The sequence below is a fragment of the Gopherus flavomarginatus genome, chromosome 2, assembly GCF_025201925.1.
Source record: "Gopherus flavomarginatus isolate rGopFla2 chromosome 2, rGopFla2.mat.asm, whole genome shotgun sequence".
Lineage (NCBI taxonomy): Eukaryota > Metazoa > Chordata > Testudines > Testudinidae > Gopherus > Gopherus flavomarginatus.
The window spans coordinates 29,548,098-29,568,658 of record NC_066618.1 but is presented as its reverse complement, the minus strand read 5'-3'; the positions used below and the strand labels follow the sequence as shown (position 1 = coordinate 29,568,658).

Here is a 20,561-nt window from a genome sequence, read left to right as displayed (position 1 = left end):
ATATATACAGAACATCTGGTGGGACTAAATGATCATGTTCAGCACAATCATCATTACTAACCATGAAGTCTCAGAAAACCGAGGCAGATCACAGACTCTGCATGAACTGCCTCTGCAGCATCATTCTCCCCCAGGTGCCATGGAATCCCTGTTGAACCGAGTGATATGGTTGAGATACACATTCTCTCATTCCCCTTTCAAACCCACAAGGATTCCCTGCTTATGTTAAAAAAAAAATGGCAGACATATTCTTCCCTCTTATGAAGAACCCACCCGGGCTGGGTTTTTTGATGCAACATGCACCAGGGGAGGCCCTGGCAACATGGGCCATTGAGATCTCTCATTGCTGCAGAGGCATGTAAGGGGACCCTGCATGCTCTGTAGTGGCATAGATCTTCCATGCAAATGGAGAATACCTCCAGAGGAAAACCTGGGATTCACAGTTTATTCCATAAGAAAATCACTTGCAAAGTCTCCAAAGTCTCTACTGAAAAGGAATACCACCAGCACAGACCACTATTACACAAGCAACCAACACAGATAACTAGTATGGTCTTTGCATCTATCAGTCATCATCCTCAGAAGGCCCTCCAGGCCACAAAGAATGCGAGATGTATCATGACATTCACTAGGTCATGGACAGGCAACCTATGGTATGCGTGCTGAAGGCGGCACATGAGCTGATTTACAGTGGCATTCACACGGCCTGGGCCCTGGCCACTGGTCTGAGGGCTCTGCATTTTAATTTAATTTTAAATGAAGATTCTTAAACATTTTAAAAACCTTATTTACTTTACATACAACAATAGTTTAGTTATATATTATAGATTTATAGAAAAAGACCTTCTAAAATGTTAAAATGTATTACGTGAAACCTTAAATTAGAGTGAATAAATGGAGACTTGGCAAACCGCTTCTGAAAAGTTGCCGACCTCTGCACTAGGTGCTCCTTTCCCTATATGTATCCAAGCCATCATGTGCTCTCACAACCAAAATCTAGATCCACTATATTGGAGAGGAAAGACTGTCTTGTGAAATCAGGACGACTGGGCTCCAAGTCCCAGCTCTGTTACAGGCTTCCTCTGTGATTCTGGAAAATTATTTAATTTCTGTGTGACTCAATTTGCCCATCCATAAAATGATTAGTAAATCAAGGCATCTCACAGGGCTTAATTCAATAACTTCAGTAAAGTGCTTCAATTACTTGGAATGGAAGACACTATATATGGTTAAATGACTATTATTCTACACCAAGCCACTTGCTTCTTACAGTTTGTATATTTGCATATCAGGTATGTAACACTTTAGTAAATCTCTGTTAAGAGAGTCCATCTTTCTGTAAACTGTTAAACATACGGTTAAACTTCTTGCATTGTTTCCTACAATTATGACCTTTTCTACTTGCCACTGTCATTAAGAGTTGTGACAAACAACTAAAAAGATACCCTGTGGCAAGTCAGAAAAATGCAATATCTACAATACTGCACTTTCGAACCAAATCATGTACTGGCTGGGAAGGGCACAAGAGGCAGGGGTAATTTTCTAAGTGACAATATACAGAAGATATCAGCTAGTCAGCAAAAAGAGACCTAGAAATGTTATCCTTATTCAGCCTGCCCTTCCTGCCAACTCACTCAGTGATGACACAATCTACTGTGAGAGACACCATAAATTACTTACTTCATGGTGGTGAACTGTAATCTGTTAAACAATGAGTTGTGGCATCCCTGAATGAATCAAGAAGGAAAGCGACTGATTACGAAGAAAAAACTTCCATTTAGACACAACTATCTTGGTAATCAGCAATGATGAGAATAACCAAAGAAAAACTACATGACAGTTCGATGGAGATTTTGTAAAATGCAATGCATTTGGAAGTTCGCTCGAGAATAGCTAAAGCGCTTAAGAGGCATACACTCATGAACATGAGAAACATTATTTGGTTGTATATAGCTTTGATGGTCCTAGAAAGATCAGGTTTGATAAACTCAGTGTGTGTTGTTTGGCACAGAACAGAAATTCTTTTTAAAAAAATAACTCTTATGAGAGATCTGACCAAATTAAGGCAGGCTTTTAATCGGTCATGTGCTCTTAATGGACAACATATCCTTTCATTACTGTCATTTAATGCATTTACAAATGCTTTTTGTCCCTCTCTCTCAGTCAGTATTCACCAGTCAAGACTGCAATGCTTTATCAGGTAACTCAGCACTTAGGAGTTCTATAAAGATGTGAACAGTAGGATGTAAAAACAACTACTGGAAAATTTGAAATAGAAGATGGGGTGGGGAGGAGATCTACTGTGAGCCAATTTCCACTCACAAATTGAAAGGCAGTGTGATCCTCATTCTGAAGGAGTCATTGATTAAATGTCTCAGTGCCACACTACTAGTGAATTTACCTGTTCCACAGACTGTATGAATTTTTTCTTCTGTGAATTTTCTGTTTGTGAAAAATATTACTCTAGAAGATTTTATGTCAATGCATTTCAACATTATTTTGTTCAAATTTCACTACACAACTAAAAGGGATCTTATTACCCACATCACAGCTCCTAATGAAAGGCCTAGCATGTCAAAAACACAGCCCAACATGGCCATTTTCTTTTGTTGGATTTGTTCAATTATACATATGATGATTTAAAAAATTGTCGATGAATCTGGGTGCTAATAAAACTACATTATGTGACTTTAAAACACCAGTGTCCACTTACAGGACTTGAAGAGTGTATTTATGCTGTAGATACTCTTTAGTGTGTCCTCTTGACTACTATACTTCTAATTCCTGCTCTGTTCATTTCAATGCATTATTGTTTCAGAATACAATGCTCCAAATTGCAAATTACATCTGGCTCAAGGGCTGATCATGAGAAACACTTGCACTGCTGCCTCTGCCTGAATAACTCTGATAATAATGAGAGATTGATTGAGCTCCAAGCAACCTACATGATGAGAAGGGTCAATCTGAATATTTCTATTAGCTTCTTTTGTTAAACCTAACACTTTGCCAGGTCAGAGGCAAATAATCATACCACATCTGGTTAGCATGATTTTATCTTTCCTAAAGAAGCAGTACAATTTAGAAAATTGGTACTGGTCCAAAGGCATACCCCATAAGAAATGGTAATGAGATATGCATCATAAAACCCCATCCATTCATATCGACACTTAAGAGAAGGCAAAAATGAGAGTTGGAAGGGCAATTTTATCTGATTTTTTTTAATATTAAAAACAAAGGAAGTAGACCTTAGTATTATGAATAGTCTTTATAAATTCACTTTATAACTGAAACACTTGCATTTGAGGGTTATATACCCTCACTATAAATGCTTGATACAAAAACCCAGTCAACATGTGCTTGGTTGGCATCTTAGTAACGAAGAGAAAGCTTTTCAGATACAGTGAATGCTTAACATAAACACAGTTAGCATCAGAATATAAATGGTATACATTGATTTGATGGAATATTAAGAAGATGCATTTGTTAATTAGACCATGAGGACTCCTCAATAACATTCCTCCTACAAATAAGTCTTACAGCCATACACTCAAACTGAAGAAAAGTGGAAAGTTTACATGGCCACATAAAAGGTTAATCAAACTACCGATAGTTCATGTGGAACCTTCCAAAGATTAAAACCTCCCGACAGATCGCATTATCTGAAAAAATTAAAAAGTCAATCAGCATTTTTTTCTATCAATTACTGGAAAATCTTTATTGTTACATATTATCCAGATAATATTCTCTGTAGGTCAAATTAAGCATACATGTTATCACTTTGGACCTTCACTCTGATTCACAAATACACACTTAATATGAGATGAGGAAGGGAACAAATGCTTTCCAACAGAGGGTGACATAGACCATAGACAACTTGGCAGGAACCTGTGGGGCATGCTTAATTTTAATAAAGATCAGTAGCTGCCTTCATCTCCATCATGGAGGTGCATTCTCATGGAGACTGAAGGTCCCAGCATGCCGTTCTGCATCTTAAGCTGCATGACCTGAATAGAGGTGGGTCACATTTTAGAATGCCCCAAGGCTACACTTTGGGCACCCCCAATTTGACCGGTAAAGTTGAATGTGACTTGAACATGGCAGATACTTTTTAATCATGAAGACCACACTTAAAAATACATTTTTTAAAAAAACCCAAGGATTAATCCCAGTGGGCAGGACATCTTTACAAGGTGTCCTAAGGCAGATGTTCTCAACCCTTTTCTTTCTGAAGCCCGCCCAACATGCTATAAAAACTCCACGGCCCACTTGTGCCACAGTAATTGGTCTTCTGCATATAAAAGCCTGGGCCGACATTAGGGCGTAGCAAGCAGGGTATTTGCCTGGGATCCCATGCTACAGGGATCCCCACAGAGCTACGTTGTCCAACTGTCAGCTTCAGCCCTGGGTGGCAGGGCTCAGGGTCCAGCTTTCTGCCCTGGGCCCCAGCGAGTCTAATGCTGGCCTGCTTGGTGGCCCCCATGAAACTCGCTCGAGGCCGCTTAGGGGGTCAAGGACCCCTGGTTGACAATCAGTGCCCTAAGACACAAAAAATTAATTTATTACATATAAATGAAGTCCATGATCCCGTGCAAATCTCAAGTGGGGGTCAAAGAATAGTGGCTAAATTGTGTTTTAAAAAGTCTATAGAACAAAACATTTCAGACACATTTTTTTGGCTTGGAAATACAAGGCTAGATCCTCCACTGGCATAAACTGGCATATCTCTGTTGCCTTCTGGGCAGCTACATTAATTTACATTGGCTGAGGATCTAGAATGCAGTGTTGAATGTTACCTCATGTGGGAAATATCGTCTGTGTGAAAGATTAAGAGCTGGATTCTGTATTACAGGAATGTTTGTTTAGCACCACTGGTGCAAAGCATCTCAAAAGCTGACGAAGCCAGCGATGGAAGGATCATTTTATTGAGGAATCACTGGTGGGACAGAGCTGGCAGACAGGCTCCTGTGCCACCCCCACTACAGGTGCTGGAGGTTGGCCAGGGAGAAGGGGGAATTGGCTAGAGATTTTCTGAGCCCTAGAAATACCTGGCTGCCCTAACAGCCCCTTAGGCTGTTGGTAGTCAGAGCTAGGATTTGACTTCGTGGTAACTGGAAGTGCAATAACTAAATCAGTTGTAAATCATGCTTTATGTTATTTATGTGTACATACTTACTTCAGATGAGGAATGTTCTATTTTGATATAGTTTAACAGAGAAATAAGATATTAAAATAGAACATTCAATTCAAAATAAGAGTGTCCACACAAAGCCTCCACCAAAATAACCAGAGGTGTGAATTACAAGCAATTTAGTTATTTCAGTGCCAGTTACCATGGAGATGAGTACCTGGTTAAACCAGCCAACTGGCTGCTCTAATTTATACTTCCACCTTTTAACTCCTGTTCTCATGTGATCCACAGCCACAGCAGAGGAGCTAAGCCTACTGCTTTTTCTTAACGAATAGTCTAACAGCTCCAGGAACAACAATTTATTATTTAAATCAAAACAACCTCCTCCCTGGCCCAAAGGTTCTTCGGGTTCTGACATCTTCTTCTTCTTATTTGTATGCTACTGGTACTAGGCCTAGCAAGAGTGGGCTACTATTATGCTTGTTACAGTACATATTAGCAGAGCTACGACATCATGAAGGGTTTTAAAAAAAATCTCTATTTCAACTTCAAAACATACTTCCCATAGAAACATTTGCAGTCTAAAAATAAATCTCAAGAAAAGAAAAGCTGATGAAATTGGCACTAAGATTTGCAAAACTCTTCATATTACCAAAGCACTTTTCATACTTTTGTAGCCAAGAAAGAGAAATGAACCAGTAACCATTTTTTTGGACTGCTGATATCATCAGGATCTACTATCCAGATATCCTGCATTGGAGATTCCTGCATTTTACTGAAGATAATGCAGTGGGTATCATTAGTTGCACGGTATCATCAGAAAAAATAAAATATTTTAACTCATTAACTGCTTCTTTGTCTGGACCTCCTGCAGCTAAGCACTAATGTCTTTTCAGTACCAAGTTGTATTCTGAATGTAAGACTTTCAGCACTAGAGGTTAAAAAGAAAAAAAGCATTAACAACAGTTGGATATATTTTAAATTATTTATTAGTAAGGCTATGATTTAGTCACGGAGATGGTGGAAGTCACGGAATCCATGACTTCCAACGACCTCTGTGACTTCAGCCTGTGGTGGTCGGGAGCTGTAGGGTTCCTCTCCGCCAGTAGGGGCACAGAGCTGTGGGGTACCCCCGGAGCTTCTGGTGGCCCCCGGAGCTCCCGGCCGCTACAAGTGGTGGGAACCCCCAACTCCCACAGGTTGCAGGGGAACCCCCAAATAGTCACTGGCAGAGTACCGCCCAAGCTCCTGGCTGCCAGTGGCAGAATCCCCAAGCCCCTGCCAGCAGACAACTCCCAAGCCCCAGGCTCCAGTGGTAGAACCCCTGAGCCCCCAGCCACAGTGGGGGAACCCCCAAGTCCCCACTGGCGGAGGACCCCAGAGCCCTGGGTCACAGGCGGGGGGAGCCCTGAGCCCTGGTCCACCGGTGGCAGGAACCTGAGTCCCTGGCTGCCGGGAGGGTAATCCCTGAGCCCCTGCCAGCAGAGGACCGCTGAGCACCGGAAGCCCCAAGCCCCTGGCCACTGCGGGCAGCAGGGGAATCTCCGAGTCCCCAGTTGCCAGCGGTGGCAAAGAAACCCCCAAGCTCCCAGCCCCCATGGGCGGCAGAGGAACCCCCAAGCTCCTGGACACCATGGATGGCGGGGAGCCCTGCAGCTCACAGACACGGCAAGAGAATCCCACAGCTCCCAGCTACTGCCGATGGGATTACCCCACAGCTCCTGGCCCCCACGGGCAGCAGGGGGTCCCCAGAGCTGCAGGTGGCCCTCAGCTGCTGCAAGCAGCTCTTAGCCTCTGCTCAGTTGCCCCGCTTCAGGCGGTGGGGGGATCCGCAGAACCCCATTTTGTCAGGTATATTTTTAGTAAAAGTCAGGGACAGGTCATGGCTTCCTGTGAATTTTTCTTATTTGCCCATAACCTGTCTGTGACTTTTACTAGAAATATCCATGACAAAATCTTAGCTTTATTTATTAGATGTTCTTGTTGAGATGTTTAATAGCAATTCAACTTGCATTCTAAATACTGTTAGTATAGCTCCTGTCTAATGTGCTAGAGGCCCTTGATATTGGTCTAAGGTGTACTATATTCATGTTCTTTATTGCAGTGTTCATTAATACTGATGCAGCTTAGGGCTTACTAGTTTTTATATTAACCCTTTTATATGGAATGTATATAGCCGATCCATGAACTCTGGTTCCGATTTGAAGTTTTCTTACTGGGTGCTAGCTACCTAGCATAATTTTTTAAAAAAGCAAATATACAAATATTTCCAGACATTTAGGAATGAGGCAATCCACAAAACAAACAAAACTTAACACAAGTATTCAGTAGTTGTAAATACTGTATGTTATTAGCCTATTAATATTTTGCACTGCAAAAGTATCCTCCATCACAGGATCTGAAAGAACTATAAAATACAGTAATGGGATAGGGATTATCCCCATTTTACAGATGGGGAAGCTGAGGAACAAAGACCAAAGCCCAATTTTTTTTAAAATGTTAGGCATTGTGACATTTAACTCTCATTTTCAAAAACGATTTAGCACTTAGGACCCTATATCCTATCAACTATTAATGGGATTTTGGCACCACAGTGCCTAATTCTAACAGGGAATATCCCTATACATTTAGCATTGTGGAACTATAATGTATCTAAGTACTAACCATAAAGATGTATTCACAATAGAGCATGGAAAGACTCTACAGTAGCCACTATAATAGTATGACAGTATTATATGTTAAAAAAACACAAATCTCAGTAGATCTATGGATAGTGTTTCTGGGCCAAGTAGTACTGCTCTCCACTGCATGACTCAAAGGTGTATTTAACTTCCTAACATGAATTTATTAAAAAAAAGAAAAAATCTAACTAGCTCTGTAAATTAAGAGGCAACAAAGATGTTGAAAGTGTTGCTGGAATATATGGAATCTATAAGGATCTTTTCTGAGGAAGTGATCTTTCAAGAATCATTTCTAGTCACTCCATATCAGAAGCTAGCCCAAACATGCTTTGCAAGAACTGCTGATCAAGTGAGCACACTGCAGCAGGGTCTACTTTACAAACAACTGTTACATTTATTTGCAGTCCCATCTTTTGTAAATTTGCACATAAGCAGCAAAAGTTAATGTGCAACAGAATACCACATTAGCTGCTGAAACATTGTTGCACATTAAAAAGGTTTACTGCATCTTTTCAAACATGCTTACCTGAAAGCCATAAAAAGAGCTACACTAACATATAATGTCAGGTGTGTTGCAGTGCATTCCAATCAGTTCTTCACACTGGTGATGAGGGGCAAGCTCCTTGATGCAGGAGCCACTCTAAACAATCCTTGACAGAAATTTTAACATATGATATTCTACATAATCCATTACCATTTTGGAATGAAGCCATATTTAACAAGTTGTCCCTTCTGAGCTGACAGATGAATTAGTTGAGCTCCAGTGTACATGTTATAGAACCACTGCTCACAATTATATAAAATGTGAAGAGGGAATTTAAAACAACTTATTTTTAAAAAGGAATATAAAATCTCTCCTTTAGTGACTGACTGACCTCATTATGTTAAAGGTCCTGTTTAAGTCCTATGCTTTGAGATCAAAATGACGAATTTCAGAGTTAACATTGAAACATCATTTTTACTTTACTGATCACTAGCCAAACAACATTTCTGAGGTTAGAGGTACCTCAATGGGTTAGTCTACACTACGGGATTATTCCGATTTTGCATAAACCGGTTTTGTAAAACAGATTGTATAAAGTTGAGTGCACGTGGCCACACTAAGCACATGAATTCGGCAGTGTGTCCACGTACCGAGGCTAGCGGCAAGTTCCGGAGCATTGCACTGTGGGTAGCTATCCAATAGCTATCCCATAGTTCCCTCAGTCTCCCCCCGCCCATTGGAATTCTGGGTTGAGATCCCAATGCAAAAACAGTGTCGCGAGTGATTCTGGGTAAATGTCATCACTCAATCCTTCCTCCGTGAAAGCAATGGCAGACAGTCATTTCACGCCCTTTTTCCCTGGATTGCCCTGGCAGACGCCATAGCATGGCAACCATGGAGCCCGTTTTGCCTTTTGTCACTGTCACCGTATATGTACTGGATGCTGCTGACAAATGACGTACTGCAGTGTTACACAGCAACATTCATTTGCCTTTGCAAGGTAGAAGAGACGGTTACCATCCCTATTGCACCGTTTGCCATTGTAATTTGGTGATGAGATGATGGTTATCAGTTGTTCTGTACCATCTGCTGCTGTCATGCGTGCTCCTGGCTGGCCTCGCTGAGACTGGCCGGGGGTGCACGGACAAAAATGGGAATGACTCCCCGGGTCATTCCCTTCTTTATGTTTTGTCTAAAAATAGAGTCAGTCCTGCCTAGAATATGCGGCAAGTGTACTAGAGAACCAGAGAGCACAGCCACTCCGTGTCAGAACCCCAGAGATCCCACAGAAATGATGAGCTGCATGCCATTCTAGGGGGTGCCCCTGCAACAACTCCACCCGTTGCTTCCCTCCTCCCCCAACACTCCTGGGCTCCCATGGCAGTGTCCCCCCATTTGTGTGATGAAGTAATAAAGAATGCAGGAATAAGAAACACTGACTTTTTAGTGAGAGAAAATGAGGGGGAGGAAGCCTCCAGCTGCTATGATAGTCGAGGCAGGACATTAAAGGGTGGCGGGGGAGAGGAGCCCAGCCTCCCGCTGCTGTGATAGTCCAGGCAGTACAAAATCTTTTCTTTAGACATGAAAGGTGGGGGCGGGGGCTGATGGAGCTCAGCCTCCAGTTGCTATGATGAAGACGGTTACCAGCCGTTCTGTACCATCTGCCGGGAATGACTGGGAGTCATTCCCATTTTTACCCAGCCGCCCTCATTGAGGCCGGCCAGGAGCACTCACGGGCTGATGACGATGATGGATAGCAGTCATATTGTACCATCTGCCACTGGGAAGGGGATGCTGATGTTCACTGCTGCAGCACCCCGTCTACCAGCAGCATGCAGTAGACATAGGATGACATTGAAAAAAGGCGAGAAACATTTTTTCTCCCTTTTCTTTCGGGAGGGGGTGGGGGGTGGAGGGTGTAAATTGATGACATATACCCTGAAACACCCGGGAAAATGTTTTTGACCCTTCAGGCACTGGGAGCTCAGCCAAGAATGCAAATGCTTTTCGGAGACTGCTGGGGACTGTGGGATAGCTGGAGTCCTCAGTACCCCCTCCCTCCCTCCATGAGCGTCCATTTGATTCTTTGGCTTTCCGTTACGCTTGTCACATAGCACTGTGCTGTGGCCTCTATCATAGCCTGGAGATTTTTTCAAATGCTTTGTCATTTCGTCTTCTGTAACGGAGCTCTCATAGAACAGATTTGTCTCCCCATACAGCGATCAGATCCAGTACCTCCTGTACAGTCCATGCTGGAGCTCTTTTTGGATTTGGGACTGCATCGCCACCCGTGCTGATCAGAGCTCCACGCTGGGCAAACAGGAAATGAAATTCAAAAGTTTGCGTGGCTTTTCCTGTCTACCTGGCCAGTGCATCTGAGTTCAGATTGCTTTCCAGAGTGGTCACAATGGTGCACTGTGGGATACCGCCTGGAGGCCAATACCATCGATTTGCGGCCACACTAACCCTAATCCGACATGGCAATACCGATTTCAGCGCTACTCCTCTTGGAGAGGAGTACAGAAATTGGTTTAAAGAGTCCTTTATATTGATATAAAGGGCCTCATTGTGTGGATGGGAGCAGGGTTAAATCGGTTTAATGCTGCTAAATTCGGTTTAAAAGCGTAGTGTAGACCAGGCCAATGAAACTTGTGTGATGCAATAAGAATTTCCTTTTATCAGTTTTAAATTTGTTGCCTTTCAATTCCTTTAGACATCCCTGTGCTCTGTATTATGAGAAAGGATAATAAAAATGAAGTGTACTTTATGCTAAATCATTATTTTGTATACTTTTATCATTTTCCTCCTATTTGTTTGTTTTCCAAAAAGTCCCAATCATTTAAATATCTCTTCCAATGGAAGTCTTTCTATGCCTCTAGTCATTGTCTGCTATGTAATTTTTCAGGCTGGACAACCACAACTGAACACAGTATTCAAAGTGAGGGTATGTAAATACAATGGCATTAGAATATTTTCAGTATTATTGTCTGCCCCATTGTTTCTTCTTTTGAGTGCCACTGTGCAATTCCTAGAAGTTTAAATTAAGTTGTTCACAAAGACATCCAGGCCTTTTTCCTGAGTGGTGGTTGTTCAGTAATGTGTATGAGTATTTCAATCACTGGTCTTGGCTTGGCTCTTTGGGCCACTCTACAGTAACAACCTTTTACCCTTTTTAAAAATAGATCACTTACTCCTATTCTTCGTTTGTGTCTTTTAGTCAGTTTCTAATCCAAGAAAGTACTTTACCTTTCTTCCTGTGACTATTTATGATTACTTGGTTCCCTTAATAGCATCTTGGAGGGTCTTTATCAAAGGCTTTTTGAAAGTCCAAATAAATATCAATAAGTTCTTTTTTATCCACTGTTTTTGTGATCACACTCAGAATTAGGATTGGCTGGAGAGGAATAATTTTCCTTTACAGAAATCCTACTGGTTTATCCCTATCGTATCACGTTCATGGATGTGTTTTATAACTTTGTCTTTAATTATTTCAACCAATTAACCTGGTCCTGATGTATGGCTCATTGGTTTGTAACTCCCAGGATCATGACTCACACCTTTTTTGAAAGACAGGTTCAACATTTGCTACTCTCTAGTACAGCAGCTGATTTCTCTACACTTTCATCCATGTAGATTTCACCTAGGCTCGAGGGCTTCACAGATTGTGCTCTGTATTTATAGACACAGTCTTTTTAATTGTGCACTACTGATCTACAGGAATCATTTTGTTCATGACCCCAGGCTAATCCACATAGGTATTTCCTGTGCAAACAAGTGTTTACTACAAATGTAATGATTTTATTCTCTAACACAACACAAGGAAGTACTAACAGGAGGCATTAGCATTCCAACACACTATGAATACAGATCAATGCTCATAAGATGTGAAATGCAATATTAAGTTAAAACTCTATTCCTTAGAAATTGATCACTCAAGCAAATGTCAACCTACGTAGTTCAACAGTAATCTGACTCAGTCTACTCCATTTTTAAATACATTTTTACATTCATTTTCTTTTAACAAATACAAAACATTCTTAAAACTATTTTCAACCAGAATTTTAAAGAAAGACTACAGCTTTAAAAACAAAGTATAGAATCAAAGCATCTCTGAACTATTATGCTAATATTACAGATATCCAGCCACTATCAGTTGCAAACTAACTCTCAAAAGAAACGTTTCCAGCAAATATTGCAATGAATGTCATTAACAGATCCTTCACTACTGAAGACAGTATTTATTTACCATAATTTGTTAGGGACTAAATAGTCAATAGCCTTCAATTTTCACATCAATTGCAGAAAAAATTCCCATTTTCTATATAGACTAGAATCGAAAATGATTTAGAATATCTAAACTGTCAACAAATTATTTTACGAAAAGGTATGCTTTACAGAGATTATAAAGTAGGTGTCATCCTTGACACTTCCATTCTATATTCACACTGCAGATCTGGAAAAGAAATATTAAGGAATGTCAGAAAGGGTCTTAGAAGACTCAGCTGTCATGCTATGCGCCTCCTTTTGCTTGCTTTGCAGTCACACACTGTGTTGTAGATGTCAGAGGTTTTCTATTTAAACTCACTGACAAGCAAAGGAAGAATACTGGGAGAATATGTTATCAGCTACTATGGACTTGTCTTTGGTAACAGGTCAGACACCTATTTCTGTGTGTGTTAGAAACAGAAACCCTGATTCTACTCAAATTAAAAAAAATACACTGTACCCACATCAGATTTACAAGTTCAAGATTTACTTTGGAAAAATCAAGTGGTAAGAATCCATAGAGCAAAACCACTGTTTACTGTCAGAATGACAAACTAGAAAGCCACATAAGATTATGTTAATCTCTCATTTTATATCCATCTTTCACAATTACACACCAGCACGTTTTGTATGTCATTTAAAAAGGGATAGCATTTACTACTCACTTACTGTAACTGCATTCTTTAAATCACTGCCAGATTATGTGAGGTTGTTCAGTTAGCAAATGAGAAATTTGCTACATTAAACCACACACATATGCACCAATTACATCTCAGTCATAAATAACTGTAACGCCTGATATTTTCAGAAGCAAGCAATGAAACACCATTATGTTAATGTCTATTTTCCACAAAACAACCGATTATAATTGCCAAGAGGGAGTGGAGAGAAGGAAAAGAGATGAGACTATGAAAAGTGAGGGAAGAGGAGAGTTGGAGGGGGTATTGTTTTCTTTGTCTAATAAGAACAAATATTTTCATGCCAAGCTTTTTGTTAGCTTTATTAAACCTTCTCTCTTTATCTCCATATTTACTTTTAATTAGAAAGTAGGAATTGAAGAATAAGAAAATTCTCTAAATGAGAGTTATCAAAATAAAATTTCTGGGTAATCTATATCAGGGTAACATTTGCTCTATGGCTGATTTCTTTTGCAGACTGATGCTTGTGTGTGTTCTCAGTAGTTAACAGGAATCTGAACCAGGATCAGAGCAATCTGGACAAGACGGAATCTAGACAAGTTGGTGGGTCATGAATAGGATTCCCCCAGCATAACGGAAGAGGATTGTGCCTCCTCTATCATAAATGGGAGAAATATAGTGCAACCCTTTCCTTGTGTAAATTAGTTAGGGTTCTACTAGATTCCTGACTGGTTTTGGACATGCTGATGGCAGCAATGCCCCATAATACATTTTTCTATCTGTGGCTGACTAGATGTGGACATTGCTACAGCTATGCACAGTTTGCTACAACTAAGCTGGATTACGGTAATGAGCTAGATATAGAGCGGCCTTTGTCAAGCTTCTGAAAATTTCAAATGGTTCAGAACAGACCAGTCAAACGTTTTGGTGGGTTAGGTGCCTGCGCGCCATGCTCCCAACTGGATATTAATACCGCTTCAGGTGTAGTTCAAGGTACCAGTGATAACCTTCAAGGCCTGAAGTGTCCTGCTATGAGACATGAGCTCTCTGGCACTTGTGCTGGAAACACAGCCTTTAGAGAGCAGGGACAGAAAGTGTTCTTGGCTGACAAATTCCAACCACTGGAACTTTCTTCCCCTTAATTGTTTACCAGAGCCTTGGTTTGGCAAGCTTTATCTCTTGCTACAAGGCATTATTATTCAGTGAGCCTTATCGCCTCTTTTTTTAAGTTATTGGATGTTTTAGATCAGATCACTTTTTTTTTTTAATCTCTACGAAGGTTGGGGTGCTTTCCAGTTATTTTGATTTGTGCGTGTTTCAATACTATTGTAGAGCATTAGGCACTTCTGCCATATATGTTCACCTTTAAAGGTCTGGCGATGGTTGGTAAAGATTGAAAAAAGAAAGAAAATATTAAGTTTGAAAATATGGAGGTTAATTATTAAATATTTGAAATGACTGAAATTTTAACTGAAACACTTATATAAGGACTTATTTAACCCTACACCTTCAGAAAATGCTCATTTCAAACTGGTCTTCCAACCTTTTGCAAGAAAAAATACTTATGATTTGCTTTTCGTCTCTTCTCAAAAATACTTATGATTTGCTTTTCGTCTCTTCTCAGATACCATGACAAGGAAAACTAAATGAAAAACATGATGCAGGCAGCTCAACCAGGAAGCTATGCAACAGACAATAGTAATCTGTGTATGTTATTCTCCCAAAAGCCCAGTCAGAGGTCTCAGATGGCTAATGTGGTTGAAATGTGTAATTCAAAGCTACAAATAATATATTTATGAATCTGGACATGTTCAGTATACTCTGGAAACGGCTGTGTAAAAAAGACAACACTATATCTGATTTCAGGTAAACAAGGTTTCAAACTAAATTATCTATTTCCTTTTGCAGAATGGGATGAAACAACACTGTAAGGCTCCCAGTAATCATTTTAAATGTAATTGTAGGATTAGATTCTAATGGTAATATGGGAATATTACATTTGCATTGGCTTTCCAATGCGACAGTTTACCCATCTGTGCTCTACAATAGTCGAGAGATGAGATGAAGGCCTGGCATTGTATGGCATTGTATGGTCAGAGCTTTACTTACGCCCTTTAAATAGATGGTGCTCTCCCATTGACTTCAATGAACTAATCCATGTGCTTAAAGTTGTAAACGCGTATGCTCACTTGATTGGGGCCTTAGTTCGAACACAGGCAAGCATAATTAATCTATATCATAATATCCTTATCTACCCGTTTCATAGTTAAATAACATTCATTTCATGAACAGCTTCCAAAAAACAAATACTTTTTTGCATGTCACACACAGACGCCCACTTACCTTTTTTGGCCAGCTCCAAACCTGTTTTCATACCTATAAATGCTGATGACTATTTACATTCAGACCATTTCTCTTATCATGCAATTGATTCAGGCTCCCTCTCCCCTTAATTTATATTTGCAACCAGATGTGATTGGAAACCGCGGCTTCACTGCTTCAAGAGCTGCTGAAGGTTGGAAAAATCAGCTTCTGTGGCCTAATGTGGAATGCTTTTATTTCATTTTTGCTAAATTGGCCTAGGTATAAGAACATTTTCATCTGTTCTCTTTACCAGCATCATGAAACCTGAAGATCTGTTCTCCTTTCCTGAGACTGAACAGTTGTCCCTGTCCACTTGCTAGGCCCAATCCTGCTACCATGAAAACCAATGGGCGCTTGGCCATCAACTCCCTTGGGAAAAGATGAGGCCCACAAATCATATTAAAGAACTCACCATGGTTTAAAAGGGAGTTACCCAGTTTGAGTTTGTACTAAGCCACCTTTTAAACTGTGATGCCACTGTATTACAGAACCATGCTCAAGATCCTGCCCAGGGAATCACATTGAGCTGGATGTTAGTGTACCTGATCCTGACTAACACAGCTCACCACCTTTATGGAAACTACATTCAGTTTGATGCCCGTGGAGAAGCAGGGTCTTCTAAGTGGCTATATTTACTATGGCAAAAGTGCATGGGTGATACTATGGCCATAACTTGTAACACAGGAGCTAAGAACCATCTCAGTACTCACTGCTTTGCACTCCAAGGGTAGAGCAAACATAGCCTATCTCACTTGCACAAATAAAAGCACACTGGACATTAGGGAGAAAATCCATATGCAATTTTCCTTTTCCAGTCCTCTCCCCAGAAGTAATTGCACACAGCAGAAGCTAGTCACATTGCTAAATGTGTATTGGAGGTACTCAGATACCTCGGTGATGCACTTGTACAGAATAGAATAGTGCACAATCTTCTGGGCATTCCTAATAGTGAAACATAAATGCCAGCAAAACAACATCTGAATTTAGTAAAAACTATACTTCCAGCCTGTATACCAGGCCCCAGAAGCTGATTCTTCAATATTTTGCATAAGTTACCACAGCAACAGAGGCCTTTTCACTGAACACAGTTCCAAGTGTATATTAGTATCCTGTATTTAAATATGAGCTTTGGTGTACAGGAATAATTTTGAACTGAATCACCTTTTCAATTGAACAAGTTACTTACACTATTCTCTCCCCCCGCCCCCCCCCCAAATATGTATAACATAGAAATGCACACGTTAGAATGAGTGATCATTAGAATACCCAGATCTGATCCTTCAAGCTCTCTGTGAACAGAACTCCTTTGAAATCAATGGGAATTCTGCATATGAAGGGGTTATAGAATTGGACGCTTAATTTCTAATCCTGATAGAGTCATTCTGAGTTGTACCAAATTTCTATTTCATAAAAGTGGCAAAATAATGTAAGTGTTTAAAAGGTTTATTTATTACTTCAAACTTACAGTAAGGATATTAAGGGGAATTTTTGGAAATAATGATTCTGTGCTGAAAAGGGAGACATATAACCTATGGTCTCTAGTGGGAGTTTGCATCTTACACTACAATTTAACGAAGATCCCAGAACCAAATCCTGAGATTTTAATTGAGGGGAAGCAGACTTATTTTTGTGCATTATGTAGGCGCCAGTTTATGAGCTGTCAGTTTGCATATAGGCAATAAAAAGCCCCTTGGCTAAATACAGACACTGAAATAAAGTGTCAGTTACAGTAATTCCATCCCATAAGTGTTCTTGTCCATGCAATGTAATGAAGAAAGATTATCTTAAGATAAGTTAAGTGCATTGAAAAGAAGCAAAAGAGGAAGGGGAGGAAAGAGATGGAGAAATACTAAGAATTTTGTGAGGCACCAAAACACCTAACTATATTTTAATTATGGCTTAAATATTAAATGTTATTGGTATCATTTGTATCATTGTTATTGGTTTTCTATTTACCATATGTATGCTCTTTCACCAGTTACCAACTATCAACTGCATCAGAAGTATAGAAATACAACGCATGTAGCAGGCAGAAGTGGGGAGGGATAGCTCAGTGGTTTGAGCATTTGCCTGTTAAACCCAGGTTTGTGAGTTCAATCCTTGAGGAGGCCAGCTAGGGATCTGGGGCAAAATCAGTACTTGGTCCTGCTAGTGAAGGCAGGGGGCTGGACTCAATGACCTTGCAGGATCCCTTCCAGCTCTATGAGATAGGTATATGTCTCCATATATTAATAAAAAGTGGCAACTGTTACCTTACAAAATGCAACACATTTCATCACTCAGAAAATTATGGGAAATGAATTAACAAAGCAAATCTAAGCACTGCAAGAGTATGAGAGATAATTACTTAAATGAACACTAAAAGACAAGAGGATCATGATCCTTTTTCAAGAGCCAAATTACTGTTGTTTTCCAAATTAAAGATGTCCTGGTGAGATGCTTAATGTATATGACACAATCAAGTTGATTTTATATTTAGTTGTTGATGTCATATAAAAATTTCTATCAGAAAGTGTTCCCTCTTCTACAGCAATTTCCATTTGGAGACCTCCAAGTGAGGCAGAAACATAATATCTTTATGAATCTCTATATATTCTGCAAGTTACAACACATGAAAGGACCCCTGAGCTCACATGGAGCTCCACTACCTCGATGGTGTGCGCAGGTGGTCTATATGTTTTGCCTTGCAAGATTGAGCCACTAGCCTCAAAGAATCCCCATGAAGTGGATATTTGAACCATCATTTTACAGAGGAGTAAAACTCAAGAACTAAGCAAGAGGGTCTAAGTTGACCCATACCTTATAAAAATCCCTCATTTCAAGGGACATCAATCGTTTTACTCCCCAAATTATATACATTATACACAAGGCTGTTACTGAAAGTGATTTAACATCAGAAATGAAGAATTACAAAATTGTGGCTGTAGAAAGAGTTACTGACACTAAAGAAACAAAGTTTCCTGCATGAATAATTTGTGTGTACTCCTCATTCTGATCCTTTATCACATGCTGTATACCAAACTTGGGCATTGGCAGATTGGGAGATATGTGTTGTAGCACCGACTGATCTCAGCAGGAGTTGTGGATGCTTGGCACCTGAAAATCAGGACCAAGGTCATAGATGGAGTCTGGGGCAAAGTTGAGGACAGAACCCGGATTGCTTGATTTCCCACTTCTCATGCCTTAACTATAAAGCCTTACTTCCCTCTAAGATAAATACATGCAACTTCAAAACAACTTGATCTTATATTTAGCTTTCTGTAAAAAAATGACAAGCTAACTAATCCTGCAGTATAATTCAGAGACACAAAACAACTGTCAAGCTATAGAGAGAACCTACCTTTAATGAATTCCTCATAGAATCAGAAATTTTACAGGTACTAAATTTTCACTGAGCTTAATTGAAGCACTGTACCTTTTCATGGTGAATTATTATTAATGAACCATAAGAATGATGCCAGTAACTCAACTTCTAATTACATAATGAATAATTTTGTTTTAAATAATGAACTTTTGCACACCCACAAAAATGACAGGCACTACCTCTGTCATGGAACTTTATTTACCCTTGCTACCCTAGATGAAAGGTTTTGCTTACTTTTTCCCTCGACCACTTATGGGAACTAAACTTACTAAACCCATACTTAAATCTGTCTCTCAGACTGTGGTGAAATCTTCTTTGGACAACTGTCATATCTAGATGGAGACAGCAGGTGGGATCTTCACCTCTGCTCTGGCCCCTTTACAACAAGTGGAAGGACCAGAGTGGCTTAAAGCAGCTCTCAAAACCCGAATTCCAGTTGGGAGAGAATTCTCTCAACATACAAACTGAAGTGGATCACCACCCTTGCTTTCTTCCAAGGATCCATTTGCAAGCCCTGGCATAGGGAGTACCTTCATGCTGGAGGCAGCATGGGTGTGAAGTGCACAGCACTGTGGCCCACAGAGCAGCCTCAGACAGGCCCACAAGTTTCTCTCAAGTTATGACTGGGACCACTCCTGCTCCCAGAAAGGCCCTTGATGAGAAGGTCACAAAGGTGGCTTAATGATGCCTTAGCTGTCCCTCCCTCAGACTGAAAAATTCTTCACTGCCTCCTGAAGAAGCTTAGGCTCCATCCAGACTACCCACCGTATCGGTGGGTAGCGATCCATTTTTCGGGGATCGATATATCACGTCTCATCTAGACATGATATATTGATCCCCGAACGCACTCCCGTCGACTCCGGAACTCCACCGGAGTGAGCGGCAGTAGCGGAGTGGACATGGGGAACCGCAGACGTCGATCCCATGCCGTGACAACCCGAGGTAAATTGATCTAAGATACTTCAACTTCAGCTACGCTATTCACATAGCTGAAGTTGAGTATCTTAGATCGATATCCCCCACCAGTGTAGACCAGCCCTTGGCATACAACCACAGAAGTACACAACATGGTGTTTTAAAGGTATGTTCAAATTCTTGGTAGCTGGGAGCTTGTAGTGAAATATATATTTGCAGAACGGCTAGCACAAAGAGGCCTTGTTCCCAACTGGGGCCTTTGAGCATTAGTAGAATACAAAATATGAAGTTCCATTTTTTTTACATTCCCATAATCTTTGATTGCATAGCACCTACCTGAACATGTCTCCTAAGCCTTTGAGCATTCCTTTCTTTGCCTTAATTTTATCCTTTTCTTTATCACGGTCTTTCTTCTTGTCCTTTCCAGCCTTTTTTCTGTCACCTTTATCTTGGCTTCCATTTATCTGTCTCTCCAATGAGTGGGATGGCTGGTCACTTGCTGTGGACACAGATTCTCTGCCTGATCTTGAACTCTCCTCTGTGTCTTCCTCCACTGAAAGAGTAAGAAAAAATTATTGGCAGGACAGGAACAAATAAATAAAAGAGGTTTTTCAGCATATTGTGGAATATGTTTTGGAGCAAGACGTGCATAACAACTAAGTAACCATGTGACATTATGTTGTTAACCCTTGATTATTCATTCTGCAGGTTCCACATCTAT

General features: G+C 40.4%; 1 protein-coding gene and 1 long non-coding RNA gene across 13 annotated transcripts in view; one reads left to right on the top strand and one right to left on the bottom strand.

The window, feature by feature from the left end:
• PARD3 (par-3 family cell polarity regulator) overlaps nucleotides 1–20,561 on the bottom strand; it is a 658,805-nt gene that overhangs the window by 169,992 nt on the left and 468,252 nt on the right. For 9 of the 10 annotated variants that reach the window (XM_050939008.1, XM_050939012.1, XM_050939010.1 and 6 more), the window contains one exon: nucleotides 20,177–20,393. In XM_050939008.1, the coding sequence (XP_050794965.1) occupies nucleotides 20,177–20,393 (217 nt within the window). Of the gene's footprint in view, nucleotides 1–12,407; nucleotides 12,747–20,176; nucleotides 20,394–20,561 lie in introns of those variants that run through there. The other variant, XM_050939016.1, reaches the window with a different exon arrangement.
• Nucleotides 1–20,561, top strand: part of LOC127044385 (uncharacterized) — a 44,199-nt gene that overhangs the window by 21,265 nt on the left and 2,373 nt on the right. For 2 of the 3 annotated variants that reach the window (XR_007772468.1, XR_007772469.1), the window contains one exon: nucleotides 11–3,159. The exons of the other annotated variant lie outside the window; for it this stretch is intronic. This is a non-coding gene — a long non-coding RNA (uncharacterized LOC127044385). Of the gene's footprint in view, nucleotides 1–10; nucleotides 3,160–20,561 lie in introns of those variants that run through there. 3 annotated transcript variants of the gene reach the window in all.